This window comes from Hordeum vulgare, chromosome 1H (assembly GCF_904849725.1).
Source record: "Hordeum vulgare subsp. vulgare chromosome 1H, MorexV3_pseudomolecules_assembly, whole genome shotgun sequence".
Taxonomy (NCBI): Eukaryota; Viridiplantae; Streptophyta; class Magnoliopsida; order Poales; family Poaceae; genus Hordeum; species Hordeum vulgare.
The window spans coordinates 7238642-7256038 of NC_058518.1; the positions used below are offsets into that span (position 1 = coordinate 7238642).

The following is a 17397-nucleotide window of genomic DNA, read 5'->3' on the forward strand; positions in this document are numbered from 1 at the left end:
TCCACACATGTAAATGAGTCTTCATTCAATACAATTATAGCATGGATAATAAACTATTATCTTGATACAGGAATTATAATAATAACTATACATTTATTATTGCCTCTAGGGCATAATTCCAACAGTCTCCCACTTGCACTAGAGTCAATAATCTAGCCCTCACATCACCATGTGAATTACATTGTAATAAATCTAACACCCATACAGTTCTGGTGTCGATCATGTTTTGGTCGTGGAAGAGGCTTAGTCAGCGGGTCTGCTACATTCAGATCCGTGTGCACTTTGCATATATTTACGTCCTCCTCCTCGACGTAGTCGCGGATGAGGTTGAAGCGTCGTTTGATGTGTCTGGTCTTCTTGTGAAACCTTGGTTCCTTTGCTAAGGCAATGGCACCAGTGTTGTCACAGAACAAGGTTATTGGATCCAGTGCACTTGGCACCACTCCAAGATCCGTCATGAACTGCTTCATCCAGACACCCTCCTTGGCCGCCTCCGAGGCAGCCATGTATTCCGCTTCACATGTAGAATCTGCTACGACGCTTTGCTTGGAACTGCACCAGCTTACTGCACCCCCATTAAGAATAAACACATATCCGGTTTGCGACTTAGAGTCGTCCGGATCTGTGTCAAAGCTTGCATCGACGTAACCTTTTACGGCGAGCTCTTCGTCACCTCCATACACGAGAAACATCTCCTTAGTCCTTTTCAGGTACTTCAGGATATTCTTGACCGCCGTCCAGTGATCCACTCCTGGATTACTCTGGAACCTGCCTGCCATACTTATGGCCAGGCTAACATCCGGTCTAGTGCACAGCATCGCATACATGATAGAGCCTATGGCTGAAGCATAGGGGACGGATCGCATATGCTCTCTATCTTCATCAGTTGCTGGGCACTGAGTCTTACTCAATCTCGTACCTTGTAACACTGGCATGAACCCTTTCTTGGACTGTTCCATTTTGAACCTCTTCAAAACTTTATCAAGGTATGTGCTTTGTGAAAGTCCTATCAGGCGTTTTGATCTATCCCTATAGATCTTAATGCCTAGAATGTAAGCAGCTTCTCCTAGGTCCTTCATAGAGAAACTTTTATTCAAGTAACCTTTTATGCTCTCCAAAAGCTCTATGTTGTTTCCAATCAGTAATATGTCATCCACATATAATATTAGAAACGCCACAGAGCTCCCACTCACTTTCTTGTAAATACAAGATTCTCCAACCACTTGTATAAACCCAAATGCTTTGATCACCTCATCAAAGCGTTTGTTCCAACTCCGAGATGCTTGCACCAGTCCATAAATGGATCGCTGGAGCTTGCACACCTTGTCAGCATTTTTAGGATCGACAAAACCTTCGGGTTGCATCATATACAACTCTTCCTTAAGGAAACCGTTGAGGAACGCCGTTTTGACATCCATCTGCCAGATTTCATAATCGAAAAATGCAGCTATTGCTAACATGACTCTGACGGACTTAAGCATCGCTACGGGAGAGAAAGTCTCATCGTAGTCAATTCCTGGAACTTGTGAAAAACCCTTTGCCACAAGTCGAGCTTTATAAACGGTCACATTACCGTCAGCGTCCGTCTTCTTCTTAAAGATCCATTTGTTCTGAATAGCCTTGCGGCCCTCAGGCAGTATCTCCAAAGTCCACACTTTGTTCTCATACATGGATCCTATCTCGGATTTCATGGCTTCTAGCCATTTGTTGGAATCTGGGCCCACCATTGCTTCTTCATAATTTGCAGGTTCATTGTTGTCTAACAACATGATTGATAAGACGGGATTACCGTACCACTCTGGAGCAGCGCGTGATCTCGTCGACCTGCGTGGTTCAACAGAAACTTGAACTGGAGTTTCATGATCATCATCATTAACTTCCTCCTCAACCGGCGTCGCAATGACAGAGGTTTCCCCTTGTCCTGCGCCACCATCCAGAGGGATGAGAGGTTCGACAACCTCGTCAAGTTCTATCTTCCTCCCACTCAATTCTCTCGAGAGAAACTCCTTCTCGAGAAAAGTTCCGTTCTTAGCAACAAACACTTTGCCCTCGGATTTGAGATAGAAGGTGTACCCTACTGTCTCTTTTGGGTAACCTATGAAGACGCATTTTTCCGCTTTGGGTTCCAGCTTTTCAGGCTGAAGCTTTTTGACATAAGCATCACATCCCCAAACTTTAAGAAACGACAATTTTGGTCTTTTGCCATACCACAGTTCGTATGGTGTCGTCTCAACGGATTTTGATGGTGCCCTATTTAAAGTGAATGCAGCTGTTTCTAATGCATAGCCCCAAAATGATAACGGCAAATCAGTAAGAGACATCATAGATCGCACCATCTCTAACAAAGTACGATTACGACGTTCGGACACACCATTACGCTGTGGTGTTCCAGGCGGTGTTAACTGCGAAACAATTCCACATTGTCTTAAGTGAGTACCAAACTCGAAACTCAGATATTCACCCCCACGATCAGACCGTAGGAACTTGATCTTCTTGTTACGATGATTTTCTACTTCACTCTGAAATTGTTTGAACTTTTCAAATGTTTCAGACTTGTGCTTCATCAAGTATACATAACCATATCTACTTAAATCGTCAGTGAAGGTGAGAAAGTAACGATATCCGCCGCGTGCCTCCACGCTCATTGGACCACACACATCGGTATGTATGATTTCCAACAAGTCACTTGCACGCTCCATTGTTCCGGAGAACGGAGTCTTAGTCATCTTGCCCATGAGGCATGGTTCGCACGTGTCAAGTGAATCAAAGTCAAGTGACTCCAAAAGTCCATCAGCATGGAGTTTCTTCATGCGCTTTACACCAATATGACCCAAGCGGCAGTGCCATAAAAATATGGCGCTATCATTGTTTACTCTAACTCTTTTGGTCTCAATGTTATGTATATGCGTATCTCTATCAAGATTCAATATGAACAATCCTCTCACATTCGGTGCACGACCATAAAAGATGTTACTCATAGAAATAGAACAACCATTATTCTCAGACTTAAAAGAGTAACCGTCTCGCAATAAACAAGATCCAGATATAATGTTCATGCTCAACGCAGGCACTAAATAACAATGATTCAAGTTCATCACTAATCCCGATGGTAGTTGAAGTGACACTGTGCCGACGGCGATTGCATCAACCTTGGAACCGTTTCCTACGCGCATCGTCACTTCGTCTTTCGCCAGCCTTCGTCTATTCCGCAGTTCCTGCTTCGAGTTGCAAATGTGAGCAACAGAACCGGTATCGAATACCCAGCAACGAATATTCTGTTCTACAGTTTCATGGGCAGGTTCTGTTCTGCCATGGCCCTTGCCAACCCGCAAATCGCAAGAATTCAAACTTACAATTTGGCATCAATTCCATTGATTTGTAGCAAATTTGAACAACCAAACACAATTTTCGCTCAAATTAAACCATTGTTTTTTTTATCAAGACACTAAAGAACATCATGCAAAAGCAACCACCATCTTCACCACCGTCTTGGTTCTCGTTTCTCTCCACAACCCCAAAAGAATCTCACGCAAAAGCCATTATCATCTCCGTGACCATCATCGTCAACATCATCACTCTCCATTTCCGCCACCCATTCCCCCACCGGCGCTGAAGTCATCACACCTTGCAGCCATCATTCTTCTCTTCAAGATTTCTTTTCTTGCCATATCATGTCATTCTTTGGTGATGTCGTTCATTTTATTGTGATTCATTGTCATGATCTTGTTCTCCTCTGCAAGAAGCTTGGACAAAGCCTTGTTCTCCTCGGTAAGGGCTTTCCTCTCCTCAATGGCGGCCTTGCACAACCCTTCTTCCTTGAGTAAGGGCCACTTTCTTGCTTCTCCTGCGCTTTCTTCTCGGCCAACTCCTGCTTCATCTCCTCATTTGATTGCACCATGATATCTATCTTATCATGCAAGCTTGATGCCTTCGATTCCCTCTTGATCTTGTCCTTCGCCTTTTTGTTTCCATCCGACTTGTTCTTGTTTCTTGGGCCATCATCATCTTCATCATCATCATCCGTCTCGGTGAGGGAGCCATTCTTCGGTGGGGATTCTTCCTCAATGAACTCCCAGTTTTGGCTATGTTGATGCAATTTCGAACAATGCTCTAGGTTGAATGACCTACCATGGGAAGCTTCCATGTCCTTGTACCTTTCTTGCACAATTACTCCTAAAAAACAAAAACAAAATTCAACATATGAAACATGTTTCAAACATTTAAAGTACAACGTGAGAAAGAACTCACATAGTTCAATTCAACGGTATCACTTGGTGGTGCATTGCGGTCTTATTCCAAGCAAGCAGCCCAACGGCTACAAACCGGCTTGATAGCGTCCCAACGACCTTGAAGAGACCTCAAGGTGAGCGGTGTTCTATTGGGATACTTCGCCATGAAGCAGAGGAATTGACCCTCTATCATTTGCCAATAGCACTTGGCGGTTTGTCTGTGATGGTCGTCGCATCAAGAGACACAACTTCCCACGCCTTGATAAAAAACTAACAAAAGAATTGTCACCGCATGTTAATTTTTATGCCAAACAAACTAACAACAAGAAGCTATGCATATTCTTCTTATTATTCCACTCAAATCATGGTGAAGTCAGATTTGATACAGGGGATTACTCCACTTTAAGATTATATACAATTTAAAGTTCAGAACCGAGTGACCATACCAGCAGAGGAGAGTAGTCTACTTTGAACCATGCTTGCGCCTTTGTTCTCAAATCACGCGAGAAAACCAAAACATACAAACTGTGCGTGCTATGCAGATGTGGAGGAGGGGGGAAGCTCACCATGTTTGCTAGGATGGGCAAGCAGCCATCCGTCTGCTAGTCCTTCCACATGACCAATGTCCAGTCTATAATGAGCAAGCTAAAAAAAGTGTAATGTATGTGTCCAGTAAACATGCACACAACAAAATAGCAATCGGCCGGTCATCTAATCTATGTAAAACAATTCAGTGATCCCACTCCTATCTTGCATTGTTTCATTGACAAAACCCATTAAAATGAGAGTCATGAATGAGTGAAAAGAAATACATGTTCTGTTATGGAGCTAGCAGTTAGGAAATAGCATGTCTAGCTTTCCAAATCAAGAAGATTTAGACAATCGAGCAACAATAGATGATCAAGCAACAGTGAAAATGACCAAATGAACTGTACATGATCATAGGAACGATTGATATCAGGAATGCACTGTTAGGGTACATAGGACAGAACATGCCAGAATTTGATAACAACCCTAGGAATCAAACAACCATGTCATCACTAGTAGACGAATCAGAGTTATAGTGTTTTAGAGGACATGCCATAAGGGGCTTCTTTATAACAAAGCCTGGTAAACCATCACACATATCACACAGCCAAAACATTCCAACCACTGGCATGGAGATCAACCAAGGACCAACTGCAACCAGCACACACATTACCCAGCACGTCGACAAGGGAAACACTCCAGCGCATGCAACACAATACCCGGCAAAAGACAAAAACTCATAGGACTAAAATTGAGGGCTAAATCCACTAATTATTTTACCATAATCACCACGAGAAGCACAAGTGCTTGCATTAGAGACCATCAGCGCAACCCAGAATCCTAGAAATTGCCATGTAATTAAATGTACCAAGGATGGATGGTCATCAGCACAAGTGCTTGCATTGCAAGACGAGTGTTTGTGACTCCTTGAGCATCTCAATGAGTTCAAATCGATTTCCGAATGCAACATCATATGTGAACTATAATTATGTGCAATAATTCTGCCAACATAAACAAAATGATACGAAAACAAGGCATGATCGTACTGAAGAAAACTAATAAAATGAGCCTACTACTAAGTTTTCCACTCATTCAAAATTCATTTGTACTTTCAAGTAATACTTTGACAAAAACTCAGGTATAACTTGGTATTTATAATATAGCAGGCCCCCAAAACAAAACGAAAATAACAAATGGCAACTCATATGTGACAATTCTAGTAAAAAGCAGCAGCAAGTGTGATAAAAGGAAGTTCTTGTACTAGGTTGTAGTAGCAGTTGCTAGTACCTTTCTTCACGGACAGATGAAGAACAATAATGTTCTCTTCCTTTTCCTGACTGAGATCAGCACCACAATCTAGAATGTAACTGAAGAAGGGCGGGTTTAAGCCATCCACGGTGTGCCCCAACCTCCAGGGGAACCTTGACAATGTAACAATTTAATTCATGACACTGACAAAGACCAACATGTATATATATTAGGAAGTAGTAACAAACATGAGCAGGCTAATGGACATGGGAAGTGTGTAATCGTGTAAGGACAGGCTATGGTTTGATATATTCCAAATTATCACCATTTACATGAAAACCAAAAAGAACTGGACATATATTCACATGTTGAGCTATACTGTTTTTCCTGAATCCGAATAATGATAGGATGCCCAGTTTACATAGTGCCTACTCCAGCCACCAAGTCTCTAATTTAGAAAGAATGGGCTATATTCTACACTAACCCAGCAACACAGACATGATGATTCACTCCAACTGTATTTGAATATAAAATATATGTTTGGACCCCGGCTAGTCCCAGGGCCTATGCTAGTCCCAGGTTCCATTGAAACTAGTATAGAGCTTGCAAGTTGCAATTGTTGCATCAACATTGTGTACAATGATGTTTTGCCGGGGGGATGAGAATAGGAACGCGATGATGTGACACCTTTTGCACGCATCCTGGATAGGAGCAGTTAGTAGATACGTGCTTTGCCGACTACTAGAACCGTGGTCCATGGCCATCAATACCACAAATGGAAGGACAGGCTAGTTGGTTCTGTAAATTGAAAAAAAAACATTATTTCCATGTCAAAGTATTATGATAACAATCCGAAAATAGGAAATGGCCGATACTGAAATTTAAAGTATTGAACGTCACAAGCATGGGTACAGCTAGTGTCACACGTCCAACAATCTAAAGTGAGACTACTGCTGCTATCACTGGCAGTGGAGCAGGAAAGGCGCTAGTTTTGACAACTTGTATGTGTACTACTGCAAATGAACCAGATCAACCATGCGGCTAACTGAAAAATGGAAACAAAGTCCTCCACATGCCTTGGAATTATTTCTCACATGTTGACCCGACAAACAATTAACTAGTTGATTACTCGGATGTATGCAGACCGTTATTTATTTCTTCAAGTAATTTTTCGTTTCAGGTGATCCAAGTCTAGCCAGAATTGCACGAGGAATCGTACTTGCAAAATTAACTTGATGCTCGCGAGACTGGAGAGTGCTGCTACATGCACAAATTCAGTCTTCCAGGTTGACCTCTCAAATATTTTAGGTCTTGATAGATGACCATGTCATGGGCTCATGGCAACCTATGGTCACCATAGTACTATTAGAGTATCTCTAGCAGACCCCCTAAAAGGGCCGAACCCGCAAAATAACCGCCAAAATACAGGTCAAGGCGGAAAATGCTGCTAGACCAGACCCCACTACCGCGTCCGGCCCGTAATTTTTTTTTGCGGGGCGCGACAAAATGCCCACCCTAACCCGCGAAAATGCAGGTTCTTCCGCCCACCCCGTCGGTGCCCTGTATATATCTAAGCGGTTAGTTGGTGGGACATTTCACCCGCGCTTTTCCCCCACCTACCGCCGCCGGGTGCCGCCTTCGATTCCGGCCGTACCAGCCGTCCGGATCATGACGGTGGGCCGCCGCAGTCCCAAGATCGGCATCCACCACGCCCTCGTGCCTCGGCTTACCGGAAAGCTACAAATCGGTGGTTGTTTTGTCGCGACCACCAGATTGGCTTTTCCAGCCACCGTTGGCTGCACCAAAGCCATGGATTGGTCGGGAGCACCCCGCACAGCCTCGGCAAAGCGCGAGCGCCGCATGCAGGTACTGGTTCCATCCTCTAGTTGCTGGCGTCGGTTTGCCGGCAAGGACTCTTCCGGCCATCGCTTGGGCTCGGCTTGCCGATGCCACTCATAGAGTGCGATGACTGCCTAGAAACAGTGTTGCGGCTCACATCCAACACACGGCAGCACCTCGGATGGGTATTCTTCAAATGCAGAAACGACGGGGTATGCCCTTCTTCCTCTTCTGCTTTGTCAACTTATTTGGTTAAATTATGGTAGCTTATTGAGGTGTTCATCTGTGTAGGAAGGTAGATGCTAATTTTGGTATTGGAAAGAAGAATACATCGATCTATTGATAGAAAGAAACTTAATAGATGTTCGTGCACTCCTTAGTATAATTGAACCTAACGATGCAGCTGCATGTGCAATTAGAATAGATATTAGAGGTGAATCAACGTCTAATTGTTTAGAATCAAAGCCGAAGAATGAAGAATGCAAGATGAAGAACCCCTGGATCAACAATGAATGCATGGAGAAGATGTTGATCCAACTAGTGGGAGCAGTTATGGAAGTTGGATATCTTCTAAAATGTCTAATTGTGGTTCTTGTTTTTTTTGGTCTTGCTGTTTTAGCAATAATTTGGTGAATTATGATGTATCCAATGCCTTTGAAGAAAATAAAGAAGCAACTAAATGTGTTTTCATGCCTGAAAATGCAATGGAAATAATAGATTTCGCAGGCCAGCGTGGGCGGCGGCCCAGCAGACCCTGTAAAATGGACCCTCATAAAAGGATATTTTGCCGCACACGCCGGTCCACAAAAGGGTTTTTCCGCGAACTGCAAACGACTTTTGCGGATCGGCTTTATACGAGGTCTGCTATAGATGCTCTTACATATAAGCAGGAGTCAAATACACGAATTCAGACTGAAGAAGCCATACGTACATGTTCCATATATTATCATCTATCATATAAATGAAGCAGGTATTTGTTCTACCCGAGCGCAACCAGAGGGGAGCAGGGGAAGGAGAGGAGCTAACCATGACTGTTATGGAGCCGATGCCGAACAGGCAGCGGGTCCAACGAAAGAGCCTACCACCACACACCTCGATGAACCCCTTGTCATCTCGTGTACCGATGGAATCCTGCTGCTGCTGCACAAGAAGGACATAACGAATGTTGATCTCAAATGGAGAAGGAAAAGAAGAAATCATGTCCTAGTAATGGATCCAGTAACAAAGACCTGTCCTAGACGCTGGAGCGGGGCTCCATGGAGTTCAGCTTGGGGGTGCCCTCCCTGGGTGAGCTTGTCGAGCCCCACCAACACGTACCAATGTTTAGCACCTGCACATGCAGTGCAAAAAAGAGGTCAATCAACATACCAAAGTGATGAGAGGTTTATGACCATTGTCAACCTGAACCCATGGTCAATACTGTTCGATCTAGTACTGGTTTCCGTGTGGATGTGTGCCTAGCCAGTATTCAAATTTATTGATTGAGCTCAATCCTTCTGCTCATGAACTTGCTCGTAGGGCTGCACGGTGGGTTTTTCCTGAAAAGGATGGACCTTTCATGTAGTTAATTCTGCTGGTATGACTTTAATCTTGTTCCTCCAAAATGGGGTAGAACATGGTGGTTTGATGACATATTTATCTGTTGTGGTTACTCTCAGTATCCGGCAATTACTTTCACCAACTCAAGAAATTATACGAGGCCATGAAGTTCAAAATTTTGGATAGACATGTGTCACTTTTTAAAAAGAATGTTGATACAGAAGTGCATCTCTCTCGAAGAAAAAGATACAGCTTTTTTGAAAACACATATACTATAGATAGGCAAGAACCTGTTTTTTTTTTCTTTTCTTTTAGAACAAATATAATAGACTTGGCAAATGGCTGGACCTGTTTTACACGTTATTCAACAGAAGAGCATATAATGAACATTTTATTCCACAGTAATGTCAATGTGAGCACTCAAAAGCAATATGCTTCATTTCAATGGAGGAAAAAATATCCATTTGACACAGGGATACGGTCAATTTCAACAACAAAATAGGCAACATCACAGAAAAATAGAACTCCGGTGAGATTGTAGAGGTGTTGGCAAGAGCCTCTCTCTCTCCCAATGGATGCACACACGCGCGCAAGCTGTTGGAGCAAATTGACACAAGCAAAAACAGAGGAGGAGGAGAGCAGCACACACACAGATTTGTTTTGCAGGCAACGGATGCCTTTTTTCTTTCTTCTTGCTTGACCAACAACACACACTGGTTCTGCTTTTGATGTCCAGTTACAAAAATCATTTTCTTGTACCGAATTTGAGAGGGGAAGATGGGTTAGAGCAGCTTACTACCTTGACGAGCGAGGAGAACCAGAGGAGGGATGTCCATGGCGTACAGAGCAGCAGCACAACAAGCAGGTGCATGTCCCCTAGAGCAGCAGTACAGCAGGCGGATGAAACAACCTTCCTCTCCCATGGCGAAGGTGCTCGATCAGGGAGAGAGAAAAGGTGAGGTGAGGAAGAGCCTACAGAAATATTACGAGACCGAAAGTTGAAGATTTTGGAGAGACATGCGCGGCCTTCTTAAAAAGAATACTGATAGAGGCAAACTAGATGTACACAAAATAGAATAGAGCAGCTCATAATGTCTAGCACTATACACAAAATAGGCAACTTCAGAGAAAAATAGTAGTCGTACTCTAGTGAGATTGTAGGGAGGCGCCAAACCAGATGAGATCATGCGAATAACAAATCATTTTTTTGTAAAGATCTTTCAGGTAGGCAAGAACCTGTTTTTTTTTCGTTTTGAACAACTATAATAGAGCTGGCAAATGGTTGGCTCCTTCTTACAAGTCATTCAAAAGAATAGAACAGCTCCGTGATGTCTAGCACTCGAAAGCAATATGCTTCATTTCAAAGAAGGAAAAACAAAAAGACTCATTTGACAGAATAATAGGGCCAGTTCAACAACAAAATAGGCAACGTCGCAGAAAAATACTACTCTAATGAGCTGGATCATTTTCTTGTACCAAATCTGAGGAAATCTGAGAGGATGAGATGGGTCGGAGCAGCTTATTACTTCCTTTCTGGTTTAGGGTCTTGAGCAGCAGCACATGCCTCCTCTCCCATGGTGCCTTCCACGCTCGCCATGGCCGGTGATAGGGTTCAGGTTCCTCTTGCCTGCTAGGTCGCCATGGCCGCGGGCTAGGGAGGGAGGGACTGCTGCTGGTGTGGCCATGGCATCGAGCTAGGGTTTCGTCCTGAGCTGCTGGATTCGATCTGGGGTGTAGGGAGAGAAGGGTGGCGTAGAAGGCGGAGGCCGGAAGGTCGCCGACGAGTCTGGGAGTGGGGAGCTCGCCGGTTGTCGGAGAGGGAGGTGGTCATTGGCGGCTGGATGGGGATGGGGATGGGATGGGGATGGGGATGAGATGGGGTTGGGGTTGGGGTTGGGGGCGGGGTTGGTTGGGAATCGGGAAGGAGGGCCTATCGTCTCTACTGGTTGGTGTTTGGTTATCTTAAAAATCATTTTTAATTGGCACCGATGGGCCTGCCCGCTGCAATAGTTCAAAACCATGAAAAATTTCATGTGGTCTTGGCGGGCCTGTACGCGCCGGTTCGAAACGAATTTTCCTTCTGGCGCGGACCAACAAGAGCGCGCGAGCCATAGAAGGTTTTCGTCATCGACGAATGCTTCTGATTGGTCAGCGTTGAGCTCTCATGGATCGATCCCCTCCTTCCATTTGGTCCATTCATTTTTTCGAATCCAACGACATACACTTCACGTCACGTGGATCATGCTCATTGCTCTCTGTATATCCCGTTTAACGATTCTAGCCTAAACTTCCTTCACCTATTATATATAAATCTAAATGTAAAACCTAATAAACATGTTCAATACAAATATACTCCCTTCGTCTGGAATTACTTGTCGTAAAAGTAATAAAAATAAATGTATCTACAACTAAAATAAACCTAGATACATCCATTCCAAACGAAGGGACTACGAAACTAAGAAGACGTTCAACTTTGTTGGTATAAGTTTTTTCTTCATGTCTACCTCGTCCCGTGTTCCTCCCTCGTCTGATGGTGGACACCCGACTAGTCCCTATAAATTTGACCATCAACTTTGTTGGTATAAGTTTTTTCTTCATGTCTACCTCTCCTTTTGTTGCTATTATTTTGTCCCTATAAAAGGCACAGTGTCCACAACAGCAGCGATCAATTCATTGCATGCAATGGTATTAATTAGAAAAATTAACATTTTTTTTTCTTTTTTTTCTCTTCGTCTTGGCCGCGATGCACAACCTAAGATGACCTATACACCAAGAAGGAGGAAGTACCTCTCCTTGATACTACCCATAGTGGGAGTAACATAGGTAGTACTCCCTCAATCTGGGTTTTATAGAGCATGTGCTTAGTTCAACTTTGTTGATTCCATGCTTCATGGCGGTAAACGGGCTCAATGCAGTAAGGATCCCGGTGGGATGGTGGATTGCCACTGGAGATAACCCTCCGACTCCATACGTTGGAGGCTCTCTCCAAGCCTTGGACAACGCCTTTCGATGGGCAGAGTACATAGTCTAATTCACGAAATTGATTTTTTTCGAAACTTATCAATACAAAATTAAAGGAATTATGAATTAATCAACACATTTGTGGATGTATTTGTAGGGCACGCAAGCTAGGAGTGATCATAGGCTTGCAAGAAGCTCTTCGGTTGGGATTATTTCTCAATCAACTTTCACTTTTGGCTATGTTGATGCAATTTCAAACAATGCTTTAGGTTGAATGGCCTACCACAGGAAGCTTCCGTGTCCTTGTACCTTTCTTACAGAATTTCTACCACAGGGAGTTTTTCCACATGGTTTCTCACGAAAGGTTTTTAATGAGGCAATATCAATGCAAGCATGGACGATATATGTCATTTTCTCTTTATTTTCCCACTGGGTTTTAGAAGGAGTTTTTCATGGCATATTGTATGTTTTCTTCTCAATTTTTTCCACAGGGTTTTGGAGGAGAACATTTCAAAGATGATGGGTCTCAAGGACAAGCGAGGATTAGGGGGTGTTAGGATTTATTTTAAACTAATTATAATAATTAGGGAATAATCCTCCCTTGTACAGAACCGCTTCGTGCGGGTTGCTAGCCAACCGACGCGACGGTTTTTTCACGACCCCCACGAGCGGACGCATCCGTTCGTGGCGACGGTTAATTCCCTGTGTATTTAATCCTCATGGATCATCAATGAAAGAGACAGTTCGATCAAATCATACTTTCACAGATGCATGTGCTCTCTCATCGCGACTCTCTCCCTTCCTAATCAAAGAATAGATAAAACGAATAGACCATCTGATTTAAAACAAGAGTCCATGTGAATATGCACTTCCATATACACACGCGTGCTTATCCTACTAATCCATGGCTCTAACGCAGTTTGTTAGCTGCACGCATGAGTGCGTGCGTGGCTCTTTGCTTATCCTACTAATCCACGCCAATATATCTTTCTTTCCCCAATAAATACACACGGCCGGCGGTGCGTGCGTGCATCCTTTCTTCTCCCTAGCTAGCAGCTTCTCGCCATGGAGCGCGTGTCGTGGCAACCACTTGCGCTCCTCCTCCTCGCGGCGGCCGCGGCCGTCGCCAGCGGCACTGAGGTCGGGTACGACGGCCGGTCGATGGTCATCGATGGCGAGCGCCGCCTCCTCATCTCCGGCTCCATCCACTACCCCAGGAGCACGCCAGAGGTATGCATTGCACACGGAGCAGCAGATGAATACACCATCGTCTCGTCTTAGTTTCCATGAATGAATTGTAAGTCTCGATCGTTGCTTGCCTGCAGATGTGGCCGGATCTGATCAGGAAGGCCAAGGAGGGCGGGCTGGACGCCATCGAGACGTACGTCTTCTGGAACGGCCACGAGCCTCGCCGCCGGCAGTACAACTTCGAGGGCAGCTACGACATCGTGCGCTTCTTCAAGGAGGTCCAGGACGCCGGCATGTACGCCATCCTCCGCATCGGCCCCTACATCTGCGGCGAGTGGAACTACGGCGGCCTGCCGGCATGGCTGCGCGACATCTCCGGCATGCAGTTCCGCATGCACAACAACCCCTTCGAGGTACCCACACTGCTAGCAGATCCTTCCCAACAATATAATGGTTTTCCTTGGAGGTCAAAATACGACCAAGTTATTGATGCTTGCAGCAAGAGATGGAGACCTTCACGACCCTCATCGTCGACAAGCTCAAGGAGGCCAAGATGTTCGCCGGACAGGGAGGCCCCATCATCCTCTCTCAGGTACGTAGTAACTAACTAATATTAATTATGTGAAACTTATCTAGCTTGCATTCCTAGCTACTTGTCGTCGACAAAAGAGTGGATCAGTGAATATAACATATATATATGTGAACAATTTACATATATAGATCGAGAACGAGTACGGGAACGTCATGGACAAGCTCAACAACGACGAGTCGGCGTCTGAGTACATCCACTGGTGCGCCGCCATGGCCAACAAGCAGAACGTAGGCGTGCCGTGGATCATGTGCCAGCAGGACCAAGACGTCCCACCCAACGTGGTCAGCGCATGCACATTTTCATCTTTCCTATTTTTGTCTCTACCAATTATTATTCTTCTTTCTTCCCAAGTGTAAAACAAAAAAAACTCAATGCTAAGTCTTCTTAATTACTAGATCAACACCTGCAACGGCTTCTACTGCCACGACTGGTTCCCCAAGAGGACCGACATCCCCAAGATCTGGACTGAGAACTGGACTGGCTGGTACCCTACATATATATATACCTGGATCAACCTTTATATATTAATTTTCCTTCTTTTTTTCTTATGGAACCTACATGCATATGCGCGAAATTGGTTAGCACGTTCTACTATATGTTGAATGAAGTTCAGATTGCTCTTACATTTTATCCACGATATATAATTAGGTTCAAAGCCTGGGACAAGCCTGATTTCCACCGGTCCGCCGAAGACATCGCCTTCTCTGTTGCCATGTTCTTCCAGACGCGAGGATCGCTCCAGAACTACTACATGGTGATTGATTTATAACTAATCTATACTTTTCTCTTCTACATTAATTTCCATCCTCTAGCAGGCTGGCATGAACTGAATTTTACATCATTTGACATGTTGATCGTCAATTTATATGTGATCAGTACCATGGTGGCACCAACTTTGGCCGCACGTCGGGTGGCCCATACATCACAACCAGCTATGACTACGATGCCCCTCTCGATGAGTACGGTACGTGAACCATCTCTTGTTGTTCCTTCAATTCATATATTCGTCCCAAGCTTATTTGCATCTTGTAAATTAATAATTAGTGTCAATATGCAAATCATATTCATTATCCTTTTATGTTTTTGTTTTCAGGTAACATCAGGCAGCCAAAATACGGGCACCTCAAGGACCTCCACAATGTCCTCAAGTCCATGGAGAAGATCCTACTCCATGGGGACTACAAGGACACCACCATGGGCAACACCAACGTCATGGTAACTAACATGCATTCACATACAATACAAAAATCCTAGCACTGTTTTTAATGGTGTTCACAACAAAATTGATCCATTTGGTTCATCAATATCTACACTAGGTTACCAAGTACACGCTGGACAACTCCTCTGCCTGCTTCATCAGCAACAAGTTCGACGACAAGGAGGTCAATGTGACCCTCGACGACGGCGCAACCCATGTCGTGCCCGCATGGTCCGTGAGCATCCTGCCGGACTGCAAGACCGTCGCGTACAACAGCGCCAAGATCAAGACACAGACGTCGGTGATGGTGAAGAGGCCGGGGGTGGAAACCGTGACGGATGGCCTTGCTTGGTCGTGGATGCCCGAGAACCTCCATCCTTTCATGACGGACGAGAAGGGTAACTTCAGGAAGAACGAGCTGCTCGAGCAGATCGCGACGTCGGGCGACCAGAGCGACTACCTATGGTACAGGACAAGGTAATCAAACATCTTGATGCTTAATACAGAACTACACTGTTGCATAAGATTGAAATATAAATTAATCTCTGGTGATGATCAAAATGTGCAGCTTGGAGCACAAGGGGGAATCGAACTACAAGTTGCACGTGAACACGACTGGCCATGAGCTCTACGCTTTCGTCAATGGCAAGCTTGTTGGTGAGCGTCCCAATATACTCTGAGTGGTTTGCACACTGATGGATTAATGAACTTGATCAAGCTAATGTTAATTGATTTGATTAATTGGCATGCAGGGAGGCACTACGCTCCTAATGGCGGATTCGTCTTCCAAATGGAGACACCGGTGAAGCTCCACTCTGGCAAGAACTACATCTCCCTCCTCAGCGCCACCATCGGGCTCAAGAACTATGGTGCTCTGTTCGAGATGATGCCCGCCGGCATCGTGGGAGGGCCGGTGAAGCTCGTCGACACCGTCACCAACACCACCGCCTACGACCTCTCCAACAGCTCCTGGTCCTACAAGGCCGGCCTCGCCGGCGAGTACAGGGAGACCCACCTCGACAAGGCCAAGGACCGCAGCCAATGGAGAGGCGGCACCATCCCGGTGCACCGCCCCTTCACCTGGTACAAGGCGACCTTTGAGGCCCCCACCGGTGAGGAGCCCGTGGTGGCGGACCTGCTGGGGCTCGGCAAGGGCGTGGTGTGGGTCAACGGCAACAACCTGGGCCGCTACTGGCCGTCATACGTCGCCGCGGACATGGACGGCTGCCGGCGGTGCGACTACCGCGGCACATTCATGGCGGATGGCGACGGGCAGAAGTGCCTCACTGGCTGCAACGAGCCGTCCCAGAGGTTCTACCATGTGCCACGGTCGTTCCTCAAGGCCGGCGAGCCCAACACGATGGTGCTGTTCGAGGAGGCCGGCGGCGACCCGACGAGGGTGAGCTTCCACACCGTCGCTGTCGGGGCGGCGTGCGCGGAGGCCGCCGAGGTCGGCGACGAGGTGGCGCTGGCGTGCAGCCATGGCAGGACCATCTCCAGCGTGGACGTGGCCAGCCTCGGCGTCACGCGCGGCAAGTGCGGCGCGTACCAGGGCGGCTGCGAGTCCAAGGCGGCGCTGGCGGCGTTCACGGCAGCGTGCGTCGGCAAGGAGTCGTGCACGGTGCGGCACACGGAGGACTTCCGCGCCGGGTCCGGGTGTGACTCCGGCGTGCTCACCGTGCAGGCAACCTGCTGATCCCCACATGAACCAAGGAATAAATTATAGTTAGTGTCGTTTAGGCTTAGTGTTAGCTAACGTCAATCAGGAGCTAGGCATATGTGTTAGGGGGCTAAGTAATTAGCCCAGAACAATTACATGGTTCGCTTCATGTGATTTTCGATGGAGATCATCGAGGTTAAACCAAGAATTTTTCGCCTCCTCGATCAGTTTGCTATAGGGTGAAGATTTTCGGTTGAAGAAACAGGCAGACAATACATATGCGTTGGTAATTTCTATTTCTTATATACATATGGGTTTGCTTATTTGAATCACAAGTAACAACGTGGGAAAATAAATTTTGCACCTTTAATTAAATTAAATATTTAACAGCATCCACGTATAGTTTAAAAAAATT

General features: G+C 45.5%; 1 protein-coding gene and 1 long non-coding RNA gene across 5 annotated transcripts; one reads left to right on the top strand and one right to left on the bottom strand.

Moving 5' to 3' along the window:
- Positions 1 to 4501: 4501 nt before the first annotated feature.
- Positions 4502 to 10565, bottom strand: LOC123431963. Of its 4 annotated transcripts, none has more exons than XR_006623770.1 (4): positions 9074 to 10565; positions 8871 to 8981; positions 6693 to 6803; positions 4502 to 6178 (listed from the first exon to the last, which is right to left on the bottom strand). It is a non-coding gene; the product is annotated as an uncharacterized LOC123431963 (long non-coding RNA). The 4 variants fall into 4 exon arrangements; XR_006623719.1 differs by having other exon boundaries at positions 8871 to 8984; XR_006623617.1 differs by having other exon boundaries at positions 8871 to 10565.
- A 2844-nt stretch (positions 10566 to 13409) lies between these two features.
- LOC123404061 (beta-galactosidase 1-like) lies at positions 13410 to 17018 on the top strand. Its single transcript, XM_045097990.1, has 11 exons — positions 13410 to 13574; positions 13670 to 13945; positions 14032 to 14124; positions 14253 to 14405; positions 14520 to 14608; positions 14773 to 14878; positions 15001 to 15088; positions 15218 to 15339; positions 15441 to 15799; positions 15891 to 15979; positions 16075 to 17018. Exons 1-11 carry the CDS (start codon positions 13410 to 13412, stop codon positions 17016 to 17018), a joined length of 2484 nt encoding a protein of 827 aa, XP_044953925.1.
- The last annotated feature ends 379 nt before the right edge of the window (positions 17019 to 17397 follow it).

What these genes read in the sequence shown, in the direction of transcription:
- LOC123404061 (XM_045097990.1), top strand. Translation starts at nt 13,410, where the DNA reads ATGGAGCGCGTGTCGTGGCAACCACTTGCGCTCCTCCTCCTCGCGGCG. An exon ending in AAGACGTCCCACCCAACGTG is followed by an intron (nt 14,406 to 14,519) that starts GTCAGCGCATGC and finishes CTTAATTACTAG; the next exon opens with ATCAACACCTGCAACGGCTT. An exon ending in ACTGAGAACTGGACTGGCTG is followed by an intron (nt 14,609 to 14,772) that starts GTACCCTACATA and finishes ATATATAATTAG; the next exon opens with GTTCAAAGCCTGGGACAAGC.